The sequence below is a fragment of the Acinonyx jubatus genome, chromosome B4 (assembly GCF_027475565.1).
Source record: "Acinonyx jubatus isolate Ajub_Pintada_27869175 chromosome B4, VMU_Ajub_asm_v1.0, whole genome shotgun sequence".
NCBI classification, from domain to species: Eukaryota; Metazoa; Chordata; class Mammalia; order Carnivora; family Felidae; genus Acinonyx; species Acinonyx jubatus.
The window spans coordinates 25,419,554-25,434,342 of NC_069387.1; the positions used below are offsets into that span (position 1 = coordinate 25,419,554).

Below are 14,789 nucleotides of genomic sequence, written 5' to 3' on the forward strand. Positions count from 1 at the left end.
CTGTATGGAGTTGTGTATTTGTTGTATTCATGGGAAGGAAGGAGTTCAGAATCTTCCTACACCACCACCTTGAATCCAAGTCTCTGCTCATCCATATTTTATAGATGAGAAAACAATCACAAACGGCTATGATCTAAGATCAGAAAATTAGCGTACAGTGAAGTCAGGACCTATCTAAGGCAAAGTGATCAGAATGCTGTTTTTAGTCTTAACTATTCGATATTGCTTACCCTATATCTTTAACCTTTTATTCACAAATTATAAGTTCACTGCCCTTGCATTAGCTTACCTACGACGGACATCATCAATTCCCTCCTTCTCTGTATGCACATATGCCCTATTCCCATACCACGTGGTGAAAATGGTCCTAAGGCATGTAAGCCTATAGGAGGGCTTGCAGCTGCCAGCTAGGCCTCTTGAAATACTTGCTCTGTGGGAAGTCAGACACCATGTAAGAAATGATTACTGCCATGCTGTGAGGAGGCCCACCCAGCCAAGTGGAGAGGTCATCTGGAAAGAGCTGTCTGATCAGCCCCCATTTTTCCGGCCATCCCAATCCAGGCATCAGTCATAGGAATGAAGTTCACAGATGACCCCAGCCTTAGCCACCACCTAACTGAACATATGAGGGACTCTACTTAAGAACCACCCAACTGAGCCTATCAACCTCTAAAACTATGATATATAATATTGTATAGCCACAAAATTTGGGTGTGGTTTGTAACACAGAATTAGGTAATTGGAGTAAGCCTCTTGCTTCACTATGAATTATACTATTTTTCAATATAGGACCATCCAGTTTGTTGTGCTTAATGCTAGTCCTTGTGACTTATTCCGTGATTCAATGAAGCTGACAAATGTTTACTGAGAGCCTACTCTGTGCCAGGTTCTAAGGGCATGTAATGTATTGGTGAAAAAACTAAGCATTTCTGCCCCCTCATGGAACTTACATCTAACAAGAAAGAAAGACAATAAACAAACGATGAAATAATTAGACATATAGTATGTTAGAAAGTGGCTACTACTGTGGGTATGAGAGCGGCAGGGAAGCCAATGTAAAGACACAGGCTTCAATGAGAAGATGAAATCTGAGTAAAGAAAGATAAAAAGGAAACGAAGGAGTTAGCCAAAGAGAAAGAATAGATGAAAACAGTACACAAGCGCTAGGATGAGGCTGTAAATGGAATGCAGTGATCAAGGACGAGCAAAAAAGCCAATGTGGCTGGAGTAAGGTAAAAGGGGAGAAGCAGTAGGAAGTGAGAGTAGATGGCATCAGGGAGCCAGATCATGTAGAACTTTGTAGATTATATCGTGGGGGCTCTGGATTTTATTCTGAAAGAAACAAGGAGAAGCTGAACAGCGTGAGTGAGTGTCATGATCTGAAAGGTTCACTCCACCTACTGTGTTAAGAAAAGAGTGCAGGAATGCAAGGGCTAAAGCAAGGAAACAAATTGGGGGTTGTTAAACTAATCCGGGGGAAAGATGAAGGAGGCTTGGATCTGACTGGCAGGAGGTGAAGTGATGAACAGTCTGGATATATTACTGGTACAGCCAAAAGGATTCCCAAAGGACCGGAAAGGGTACATGAAAGAAGAAAGGTATCAAAGACTGACTCTGGTTTTTGGCGGAGCAATTAGGAAGATGGGATTGTAATCAACTGAGAGGAGGAATCCTAGGAGGGGAATGAATTTGGGGACAAAGATCAGTTTACTTTTGGACACGTGAAGACAGAGATGTCTATTCGACATTCCAGTGGAGATATCAAGTACACAGATGGACATACAAATTTAAAGCTCAGAAAAAAAGATCTGGAAGAAAAATCGACTTGGGAGTCACTGATTTTTAAATGCAGGGGCTGGATTTTTAAAGGCAGATGATTTTTAAAGGCAGGGGCTGGATGAAATCACTTCTAGAACGTGTAAAGAATAGCACTGCCACACTGAAGGGTTACTCTGTTACAGACGCAAACCTTGAAACAGGGGTGCCTGCTACCTGCTGACTCTACCTATCCCCGGAGGGTGAACTATGGACCCTGAGAAATGATCTCCCACTTTCTACATGATGCTAGCCCTTGACTCAACCTTCATTTTGATCCCTTCATTCTTGAAGATTTCTGCTTCCGTCTGTCTTTCCAAACTCCTATTACCACAATTCTTTGAGGTATTCTTAGTGGAACGTACTTGCGTGGAAAGAAGATCAAAACTCATTAAAATAGAACACATTACATGCCATTTTGTACAAAAGTCTACAGTCCTATGGCACAGATAGCACAAGGAAAATAAAGTTGTATCTAATGTTTTAGTACTTACATATTTCCTTATGTAATTATTTTGAATTTATTCTATGTGATTTTGACCCAAAAAATAGAGTATAGAGAACTTTGGGTTAGATTGAGAAGTTAAAATTCTGGTTACGTTTGTCTTGCTACTGCTGTAAAATGGTTTATAAAAGAGGACCTGATGAGCCCATGCTATCATGATGTCTCCATAAAAAATGCATGTCCTACAATACTGCCAATATTCTAAGACCTCCTTAAGCAGGTAGCACTGTTGATTCCAGGTTGAACCTTTGAAATCAAAGTGGTTTCAAGCATCATCTACCAAACATTTGCATCAAGAACATCTGAGACATTTAAAAAATCTAGATTCCCAGGTCCCACCTGAAACCTACTGATGCAGACTCTCTGGGGGTAGAGGTGGTGAAGTTTGCGTTTTAAGTAAGCACCTCAGGTAATTCTTAGGATACCAAAGTTGGAGCAGCACTGTTCTAAAAGAAGCAAGAAGGACAACCCATACAAGAAACTGAAAATTAAGATCATAATCCACTCACTCACTAAGTGAAGGTCACTTTCTTAAAGGGTGCCTAAAAAATAATATTTATTATTAATTATTTCTGCATAAAACAGATACAAATTGTTCCAAATTCATGGGGAGGGAGGATAGCTCTGCTCCCTGCATCCTGACCATTGTTTTTCTCTCCTTCTCTCAATTCATTTATCGATCCCTCCCCTTAAACTATCACCATCTCACCTTTCCATTGCAAACACCTACATGATCTGTGCTCACTGCCTCTTTTCCCTGGAAATGGTCCTCTCCAACAACCGTCATCGAGAGCTTCTACATATCATTCTATACAACATTTATATAGTGCTTGCATAATGCATACAAAGCATTTCAAGTACATTATATGCTATTTGACATTCAAAACACTCTTGAAGAGGCAGATCTCCTGATTTTCAAACAAGAAGCCTCAGCCTGTGAGATTAACTGACTTGGTCCTGCAAGGATATAGAGCAAAGAAGGGACACCAGAGTACCTCCCACTTAGGTCCTCTAATCCAAGCCTGGTGTTTATTTCACCACATTATGCCTCAATCTAACAGACAAAAGTGAACTCTTAAATCATATGGATAAACTAACCCCCCTTCATTGTTAAATCTTATAGCCTTTACTCTGGAATCATTTGCCAAAAATTTCCTGACGATCCAATCACTAGAATTTTACTTCAGCATTGCTTCTTGCGTCTTAACTATTTCTGACTCTTACCACTTGGATTCATTCTCCTAAGGATGCCTTAGATTCAATCTTCTCTCGGCTTCCGCTTCTCCCCCACTTTCTACCCCTTTGGTAGTTGTGGCTTTTCCAAGAACCTCTCCAAAATGACAAGTGACATTTGACAAATGTAAAATGACAAGTTTGTTGAAAATAACCATTTCCTACTTTTCTGAGTAGTACATTTTTTAAACCTTAAATGTACTCACCCAAGAATCCTACTTTACCTTTATAACTGTCAAACTAAAAATAATACACTAATTATCATTTGGATGAAATAAAGTTCAAGATAAGTAATTCTCCTCACTTGATTTCATATTCCAAGGTGGAAATGACATCTGAAATCTTAATACTCTTCTCAGAAATCCTAACAAATAATTTGGGAATTCCTTTGTCCCATGTAGATGTTGTCTATATGAAGTTTTTTATTTTTATTTTTTTTAAATACAGTTCCTTGAACAAGAAACACACAATTGTGGCTCAGAAGGAAGACAAAGGACAAGTAACTACAGTAATTTTTTAAAGTAAAATAACTTCAAAGTACTTGAAATTGCTTTAGATTGCCTTAAACATAAAAATAATATAAAACATAAACCTAGTTTAGAGAAGTTAACTGCATATGTTTGGGGAAAAAAACTTTTATTAATTTACTTTTAAATAATGGAGAAATGAATATGACAACTTTTAATTCATGTAAAATAGGCAAAGAGCAGAATAAAAATTATGGATCCAAATGAAACAGCATTAAAAATTTTAAACACCCCACATTTGAGATGAAGTAGAAAGGAAAGTTGCTTTCAAGTATATTACAAAGTTGTCAAATTAAACCATGGTACATGAATAAGGAACTGAACAATTCCAAGAAATGCTGAAGATAGCCCCTGCATATACAAATGTTACAAATCCGGAAAACATCCCCATGCTTAAGAGAAATAATTTTTAAACAAATTAACAATTCAACCAATTTTTAAATTTACCTGGTTCCCTTTCCTAAATCTCTAGCCTCTTCCTAGCACCTGCCGAGCCCCACAGGCTCCAAATAATCATAAGGAAACTTGAAATTTTTACTCCCATGCATTTCCTTCTATTCTTGCTACCTGAATGCATGGTACTTCTCCTCACCTAAGTAACAACGTTGTGGATATTTTGTACTCCCTCTCTTCTCTTGCACTGTGTATGTAAAAATTTGCCTGGTCTGATCAACTCTAACTTGCCATTTACCCCAGTTCAGATTCTCCTCTTAAGTATTCTATATTATATAAACTTGGACAAAAGAGAGCTAACAAAGGATGATGATGTCAAAGTTAGATCTAATTATTTAAGCTGTGACATGCTTACTAGCTATAAAGCATGTGATATACTCAGTAACAAAGGATGACAACACAACTGTAGGTTATTTTCTATACCTCATTCGCGACTGCTTTTTAAATTGAAACTAATTTGCAGCAGGTCCAGTTAAAACTTAAAAAATCTCAATGCAGTGCATGCCTAATTGCTTTGACAAACATTTTGAAGATGTTCTTTGATCAAGAGAGGCTCAGGACATAAACATTGCTGGTGGTGCTTTAAATGTTAGCCCATGAAGCCAACACACCAAAAGCCACTGCCCCTGGGAAAACTACAACTGATCAAAGAAATTATTCCTAATGAATTCCTGAACTCCTCAAGATGGTCAGCCTTTCGGTTATCCAAGTGCCTGAAGTTGTCAAAACAAAACAAAAAAATGTATTTATCGAGGGATGCACAGAAGCCACCAAGAATTAGTCACTGTATGGTGATAGACCCCGAGAAAGATCTTTCTACATCCAAAATGCATGCCATCTATCCTTGCTAAGTATATCACCTTCTATTTAATAAATACCAAGAGACATTACAGAGTTATAAACCACATATTAAAGGCACAAACTTATAATGTACATTAAATAATCTTAACCAGGAATACAGGGAGCCCGAGGACATCCATGGGCGGGCATCAGGGTCTCAATAAATTCCTTTGTATCACATCAAATCTATCTGTGTGTTTTTTCTGGGTAGGAGTATCCAGTGTAGTTATCAATGTACCAAAGTTGCCCTTAAACAAAACAAGAACATGAAAAAAACCTATAAGGGAAAAGTAGACAGACAAAATATGGTGTGGAAGAAAAAAACTAGTATTTGCAGGTAAAGGGCCCGGACCTCCATTCTACCACTCATTAGCTGTAATACTTAAGTTCCTTCACTTCTTTGCGTATCCGTTTCCTAGTCTATAAAAATGGAAAAAGAGATACCAACTATGAGGATAAATGTAACATATGTAAAGTACTTCACACAGTGCCCAGCAAGTATTGCATTATCCCCTGCTATTTGCTTTAAGAATACCAAAATGTCTCAATTAGGAAAAAAATGGGCCCCAACACATTTAAATTTTTTTTTCAACTTTTTTTTTTTTTTTGGGACAGAGAGAGACAAAGCATGAACGGGGGAGGGGCAGAGAGAGAGGGAGACACAGAATCGGAAACAGGCTCCAGGCTCCGAGCCATCAGCCCAGAGCCCGACGCGGGGCTCGAACTCACGGACCGCGAGATCGTGACCTGGCTGAAGTCGGACGCTCAACCGACTGCGCCACCCAGGCGCCCCCCAACACATTTAAAATCAACTGCTAGACAGTGGAATTTATTTTTCTTCTGAATGCAGTTTCAGCAAAATATGGAGACACTCTGTACTACTATCCTACTGCTGCCATGACAAATGTGCCACACAAATTTTGTGCCACACAAATTTTGTGACACAGATTTGTTACCTTACAGTTCTGGAGACAGGAGGGCCAAAATGAGGGTCCTGAAGCTAAAGTCAAGGTGTCAGCAAGGCTGTGTTCCCCCTGGAGGATCTAGGAGAGAATCTGATCCTCCCCTTTTCCAGTTTCCAGAAGCTTCTGGCATTTCGTGGCTCATGGCAACATCACACCAACCTTTGCTTTTATCATCACGTCTCCTTTTTGTAACTCTGATGTGCTGCCCTTCCCACTTCAGTAAAAACCTTTGTGATGACAAGGGGCCCACCAGATAACCCAGGATAATCTTCCCATCTCACGATCCTTACCAAATCTTGACAAGTCCCTCTGCTATTTAAAGTAGTATTTCACGGGTTCTGAAGATTAGTACATGACATCATTGGGCATGGTGGGGAACACCATTCTGCTCACCACAGACCCCTTGATGCAATTTGACATGTATAAATTCCGGTGCTAAAATAAATAGGTACATTTACAGTTTTCTATGTTTATTTATTTTTGAGAGAGAGAGAGTGAGGGAGGGCCAGAGAGAGAGAGGGACAGAGGATCCAAAGTGGGATTTGCGCTGACAGCAGAGAGCCCAGTGCGGGGCTCAAACTCACAAACTGTGAGATGAGGACCTGAGCTGAAGTCAGACACTTAACCGACTGAGCCACCCAGGCGCCCCTACATTAACATTTTGAAATAAAAGGCATTTGATTAATTTCTCCTTTACTTTAAAATAAATCAGCTTTCTAGAAAAGCCAGAGCAATTATTTTTAGTTGCACCGTTTAGTCTTAAATCAGCTGTGACTAGCTCATGGTATTCTTTCTTTTACAAAGGTCAACATCACATTTTACAAATTATTGCTCTAACCAATAAAATGCTGCCGTTTTATTTGGCTTTTTTTTTTTTCATTTTTCTAAATACTGTTTTTTAGACATGTATGCTCTATTTATTTTAAAGCTTAAAAACACAGAAAAATTATGTTATAAAGAGAGGAATAAATGGTGTGGCCCCATCAGATTTGGTTTTATCATGGTACCTACTCATGTCTGAGCATAAACCGTATACCAAAACTCACCAACGGTTCTCTATTTTTGACCAGACGAATGATTTTTACGGAATCTTCCTCATCATCGATATCATCAGGCATAGGAGGTAATACCGGATCATAATTCTTCTGAGCCACAGTATCGTGTACAGAGAGCAAAGCCTATCAAAGTCAGAATTTGGGGGGGGAAAAATCAATCAAATATAAAATCCCAAACACATCAAGCTATAAAGAAAATCAAACTGGGGTTACAGTGTTGACATAACAATGGTCATAGGCAACTACTTGAAAAAGAGCATCTTAGGAACGGGAGTACATACAGCAGCCAACAGCAGCTCTGCTTAGCTGCCTACCCTCATGGAGGACAAGATCAGCATCAAAGTACTCTCACCTGGGACGCCTGGGTGGCTCAGTCGGTTGAGCATCCGACTTCAGCTCAGGTCATGATCTCACAGTCTGTGAGTTCGAGCCCCGCGTCGGGCTCTGTGCTGACAGCTCAGAGCCTGGAGCCTGTTTCAGATTCTGTGTCTCCCCCTCTCTGCCCCTTCCCCGCCATGCTCTCTCTGTCTCTCAAATATGAATAAACGTTAAAAAAATTTTTTAAAAAAAAGTACTCTCACCTGTATATTCTCTGGTTCATCCTTATAAGGGTGGCAGCTGGGGACAGGGGTGGGGGCTTAGTACTTTGGCTAGGAGGGAGAAAATGAGGCCACAGGTACATTGTCAATGAGCCAGTAGGAGTCTGAGAAAACTGTATTTTTCCCTTCCTACTGTTAGCAGCAAACACAAAAGGAACTGACCAATGCAATTTACTTTTATTCTTCTCCTGTTTTCTCACCTTTTCATTTGTTGTGTAACAGGTTAACTAATATGTGTATAAAAGAATAACATAGGGGTGCCTGGGTGGCTCAGTTGGTTAAGTGTCCGACTTCGGCTCAGGTCATGATCTCGTGGTCCGTGAGTTCAAGCCCCGCGTCGGGCCCTGTGCTGGCAGCTCAGAGCCTGGAGCCTCCTTCGGATTCTGTGTTTCCCTCTCTCTCTGACCCTCCCCTGCTCATGGTCTGTCTCTCTCACTCTCAAAAATGAATAAATGTTAAAAAAAATTTTTTTTAAAGAATAAAATAAAAGTTTTCCTAGGCATTACTGTCATGGTGGCTAAAACTCCACAAAATACAGTCACATTGTCATTCTGGACCAAAGACCAGAAAAACACTCAAATCTTGACATGTCACTACTATTTTAGGAGAGTGGGTTTTAGACTTTTAACGAACTTGTTCTCTATCACCACCACCACAATCCATAAATTACTCTAGCCAGAAGCCTAGAAATCATCCTTGAAACAAATCTCTCCTCCACCCTACACTCCTCAACACCCAATCTAGATTCTGTTAAATCCACTTGCAAAATATATCCTAAAATGTGTTCTATTCTCTCAGCTCTTAGAGCAGACACTGGCAAACTATGCCATCTGTTTTTGTAAATGAAATGTTACTGTGACATGTTCTTCATTCATTTATGTATTGTTTATACCTGCCGTCATGTTACAAGAACAAAAACTGAGTGGAAGCAAGAGACCGTTTTTATAGGAAAAGTTGGGGGATACCTGATCTAGCTCATTGATGTCATTGTGTTTTACCTGGAGAGTTGCAATAGCCTCTCAATGGTCCAGGTGCATTCACCTATGGTCCATTTTTCCAAGTATGTATATTTCACATTTTCTATGCCTTCGGGGGACATTTAGAATGATTTCCATTCTTGGCTATTATAAATAGTGCTACTATTAATATTTCCTATCTTTTGATGCATGCACGTGTGTGCACACACGCGCGCACACACACACACACACACACACAATATGGGTTAAGCATAGCTTGCCCTTGAACAACATCGGTTTGAATCGCATGGGTCCATTTATATGTGGATATTTTTTGATAAATACAGTATTATAAATGTATTTTATTTTCCTCATAATTTTCTTAACATTTTCTTTTCTCTAGTTTATTGGAAGAATACAGTATATAATACATATAACACACAAAATATTTTGCTGTTGGTAAGGCTTCTAAGCAACAGTTGGCTATCAGTAGTTAAATTCTGGGGAGTCAAAAGTTATACACAAGTTCACAAATTTCTAACATGTAGGGAGTCAGTGACCCTAGTCCCTGCATTGTTCAAAGGTCAAGTATATTTGAGAAAGAAAAGTCTGGGTCATGGGTTCTAAGTATATTCAACATTACCAGATAAGAGACAGTTTTTCAAAGTGCTTGTCCCAACTGTACTCTTACCAACAGCTTAAGTGAGTTCTAGTTGTATCAAATGATCCCCAATATTTTACATTAGTAATTTCAATCTCACCATTCTGGATGCATCATGGTATCTTCTTATGGTTGGAATTCCATTTTTCTTATAACTAATGAAATCTGTTTTTGTAAGATGCCTGTTCAAGATCCTCACACATTTTTCTATTCCATCTGTCTTTTTCTTACTGTTTTGTAAGAATTCTTTATAACATACTGGACCCAAGCCTTTGTTGATTACATATGCGGCAAATGTATTCTCATGTTTGGTAGCTTCCCTTTCCCTTTCTTATTAGGGTTTTTTGACTAACAAGGAATCCAAATTTTAACGAGCCTAATTAATGTTTTTTCCTTGGGGGCTGGTGCTTTTTGCATCTGACCTGAGTTTCAAAGTAAAAGTATAAACAGCATCAAGATGAAGAAATATCTGAAGAGACAATGGCTGAAATTTTTGACAAGTAATGAGAGATGGAGTCTGAAGAGTCAGGAGACCCAATGTATCCATCAGGAAGCAGGAACAATAAAAAGAAATGCAAGATTCGATACATCATAGTGAAACTACAGCACACCAAAGACTGAAGAGAGAAGACCTGAAGAACATCAGAAAGGAAACACAAACAAAATGACTGAGAGATGACTGATTGGCAACAGTGGAAACTAGAAGCCAGTTAAAATATCTGGAAAATGCTTAGAAAAAATAACAGCCAGCCCAAAATTGTGTATTTAGGAAAAGCATCATTCAAGAATGAGGATGAGAGCCAAGTTGAAGTTATTAAGAACTCCACTAGAAAATAACTAAAAAACAGAAAACTTAAAAAAAAAAAGACGAAACAACGGTTTTGGAAAACACTGGACCCAAACAATGAAGGACAGTGATCACCGGAAGACAGGAAACTAATGTGAGCCTCTTAAGCCCAGAGTTTGCTGGCTGTGTTGGGGGAGAAGGCCCTGGGTAGAACCCACTGGTCTTCCTAAGTTGAGACAACAAAGCTGGGAACACTGGGAGGATGAGAGACTAAAGTTCTCAAGGTCTCAAGAGTATGAAAGAGAAGACAGCGGGATGGACACAGGGCTCCGGAGATCTTCAGTAGGTCCCCCCTGAATCCTTAGCCAAGGCATACATACAAAAAAACAAACAAACAAAAACAAAACAAAACAAAACAAAAAACCAAAAAACTACCAGAAAGGATTAGAGCAGTGGTTATCAGTAGAGAACAATTTTACTCCCCAGTAGCCACTTAGTAATGTCTGGAGACATTTTGGGTTGTCTCAGTGTGGGGGATGCTACTGCCATCTAGTGCACAGAGGTCAGGGATGCACCTAAACATCTGACAGCACACAGGATGGTCCCCTGCCCTCTCCTGCCCATCCCTTCCCCCAATAATTTTCCACCCCCAAATGTCAATAGTTCCAAGTTTAAAAAACTCTGCCTTGCAGAGAACAACTGGCAAAGCTCACACAGGGCAGGAAGCACTCCTGTTTCCATCAGGGGAAAAAGGCTTGGCATATGCAGGGCACTGAGGATAGTGAAGAGAGGAATACTGTCTTAATAGTGGTAAATAGCCCAAAATTAAACACAGCTAAGATCTCACCCAACAAAGCTTAAAAAGCAAGACTCTGAAGAATCAACATGTTCCCAAGTAATTTAATTATATAACAGAAAAAAAAAAACTCAAGAATATTATCTATAAAAGTATAAAAACATTGAGCATCAAACAAAGTAAAACTCATACTGACTGGGAGTCAATCAATTACTAACAAAAGTTATCAGGCATATGAAGACAGAAGGAAATACTACTTATAATGAAGAAAAACAATGCTATAGAACTAAACCCTGAAAATTACACAGATGATAGAGTTATATGGAACCAAATCCTGAAATTACACAAATAGACTTCAGACAAGGGAAGGAAAACAATTACTATCACTGTATTCCAAATGCTTAAAAAGTTAGATGAAAGACGGAAAACTGAGACTTGCAATATACAAGAAAGATTAAAATCAAACTTCTAGAGATAAAAGATACAATGTATGTGCTTTAAAAAAGTACAGTGAATGAGATTAACACTTGTAGTTAAAGCAATTTATCAACTATCAACAATGAAACAACACAAAGAGAAGACATAGTGAAAAATTATGAACGGAACATTATTGAGCCATGGGACAACTTACATACACCTAACTGGCATCTCCAAAGAAAGGAGAAGTGCTAAAAAAAAATATCTAAAGAAATATGGTAGAAAATATTCCAAATGTGATGGGGTAAAAAAAAGCCTCTATCTGTATCTAAGCACAAAAAGCATAAAAAAAATAACACTGTATTGCTTAAAACCAGTGAGAAAGAAAAAAAATCTTAAAATCAGCCAAGAGAAAAAAGTTAATAATGACAACACACTTCAGAAACGTGAGCCACAAGATAAAAGAGCAACATCTTTAAAATACTCAGAAACCGCCAACCGAAAATTCTATACCTAGCAAAAATATCTTTGAGAAAAGAAGAGATATTGAAGAGTTTTTAAACACATACAGAGGCTGAAGGACTGTATCACCAGAAGACTTGCATTACAAGAAATGGTACAGGAAGTCTTTCAGACAGGAAGATAGGAATGACAGTAGATGGGAATATGGGTTTATAAAGAGTTGAATGAAGAACATCAGAAATGTCCATTATCTGGGTATCTATGGTAACTATCCTGCACATAATTAAGACTAATAGAGATCACTAATAAACATCTTCTAAAATAAAATGATTATTATGGTTGATAGGCAATATTAGTAACACCAGCTATGTATTTTTTCCTCTTTAGCTTTTCATCTCCATGTCTGGATTCCAAGATTTACAAATACTGAGTTCCTAATTTTTAATAGCTTTGCTTTACAAGTGTTTTTGGCTAGCCAACATTTTTATTCTGAACTAAAAGTAACTTTGTATTCTATTTTCCTGTTTTTAACTGTGGTGACTTTATTCTTCAATATACAGATTGTCCTTTTGAAAGGTAACGCACCTAAATAAGAAAATTGTATTTCCATATGCCATAATCACCCAATCACAACTGATGGGTTTACCTGTTGTTCAGAAGAATATGCAGGAAATTGAACACTAGGCCTTCTAACCCATCAGGCACACAGGCTCTCACTGCTTTGGACCCCCTGGAGTCAATTGTATGTTCAAAGTACCTGTCAGGTCCACAGAATTAAGTGTCTAACTCATACGAATGAGAAACACTGATTTATTCCTCCAGAAGGAAGCTTAACTTGTCCCTTTTGCATGCTTTAATGAAGTCTCATCCATTCTACATGCTCAGGCAATGAGTAATTTCTGGTAAGGACATGTTTTGGAAAGCTAAAAATTTCAACAAATCTTCTTATTTTATTGCCTTTTTAAAACCCACCAAATTTCCCCCAACTTCCCTAAATTATAATACCATGCTCTAGTGATGATGTCACTTCACTGTTTTATCAAAAAATGAGCCTCTGAATGAGGACTTGGAGAGGTGGATTTGCCTATAATGTGGTCATGCAATGCCTAGGAGTGGATCTTATTTATTAATGACTCTCTGCCTCCTGGGAAAAAAAGTCGCCGTAGAGATCCATATCCGTTCAGAGGAGTGCCCCAAAGGCCACCACTATTGCTCTTGCCCACCCCATCACCACAGGAAGCTCCCACATCCTATTGCTTCTATTGAGGCCTTGTGCTATTCACTCTACCACTTCCCTGTTCTCACCATCTGTTGTTTCTTTGATGGTTCGTTACTTGAAGATTTGGACAGTAAGACTGTATCTTGTAACCACTACTGAGTAATAAGAGTAATTATTATTTATTGTTCGTATGTGGCAACTGATTCAGAGATTTCAAGACTGGGTATAATCTTTACATCTTTGACAGCCTTCATGTGAGACAACTGTTACAAAATGACAAGTCATTTCCTAACTATTGGAGACTCCAGGGCAACAAGCTGTACAGGAAAAGTACTGACATATATTCCAGTGGTGATCAATTAGCAAAAATGAAAAAGAACATTAATTGCACAGGGCTTGCAAGGGCATGGAGCAAAGGACCTTCTCACGTGTGAGGCCGGCAATGTACGCTGAGAGGACCTGTCCAGGTCATTGCTAAGGACAACTGGCAATCACTACTGAAATTTCAAATATACACACGTTTTAACCCAACAATTTATATCCCCAATAAAATTCTGAAATATACAAGAGATGTGCATTATAGTGCTGTTTAAATAGCAAAAAAAAAACAAAAAAAAAGAAACCAGAAATATCCACCTCTAAGAGAGAAGTTAGATAACTGTTACTCCAAACAGAAGTCCACAAAATACCAAAATGTTAAAAGTGCACAGAACAAAAAGTAGTGCACTCTATTTATAATGGGAAAATATGTATGTAATATTTCTGCATGCAAAAAAGGAAAATTAATGCAGCCAGTGGACAGGAGCTATTCCTGAAAGGTCACACAGTTCACGGACAAAACAAAAAGTCACTAAACATACGGCATGATGCTCATCTTCACTAACGGAGCAATGGAAATAGGAACTTCTACTTTCTTCACGGTTTGAATTAGAAATGCAAGTACATAGTCTCAAAAAATGTCCTATTTTTAAGTCTTCATCAAGTCCCTTGTAAAAAGGAAAATTAGAGTCAGAGTAATAAATTATCACACCTTATTAAAGACCAATGTAAATTATTTACATAAATAAACAATTTCTTCTAACCTCATTCATGGATTTGTTTTTTGTACTTTTCCTGTGTGTGGGTGTCTATCTGTCCCTCTGTTCCTGAGGTTATTAAGGTTTCTTCTTGATCCCATGATTATGGTCCAAATTTTTATACTCAAATCTTTAATCTAGTTGGAATTCACTATGTATTACATTATATATAATACACATTAGATATATATATTTTTCCCCCAATAATCAACCAGTTGTGCCAATACCACGTACTGAAGCTACATCCAGTTCCACCCATCCCCCACTGCCATCCCCTCACATCCTTCACTAAGGCCATAATCGTGCTTCACCTGGATTACTTCCTCAACTCACAGCTGGCCTTCCTCCATTCAGCATTCCATTTCTCCCACCCTACCATCCCCTTCCACTCTGAGAACCTGTCCACGAAAGCGACTGTGTCGC

General features: G+C 38.6%; 1 protein-coding gene across 4 annotated transcripts in view; it reads right to left on the reverse strand.

The window, feature by feature from the left end:
• The window catches only part of MPP7 (MAGUK p55 scaffold protein 7), a 290,238-nt gene that overhangs the window by 98,870 nt on the left and 176,579 nt on the right, over nucleotides 1-14,789 (reverse strand). For all 4 annotated transcript variants that reach the window (XM_027073705.2, XM_053225441.1, XM_053225440.1 and 1 more), the window contains one exon: nucleotides 7,385-7,516. In XM_027073705.2, the coding sequence (XP_026929506.1) occupies nucleotides 7,385-7,516 (132 nt within the window). The remainder of the gene's footprint in view (nucleotides 1-7,384; nucleotides 7,517-14,789) is intronic.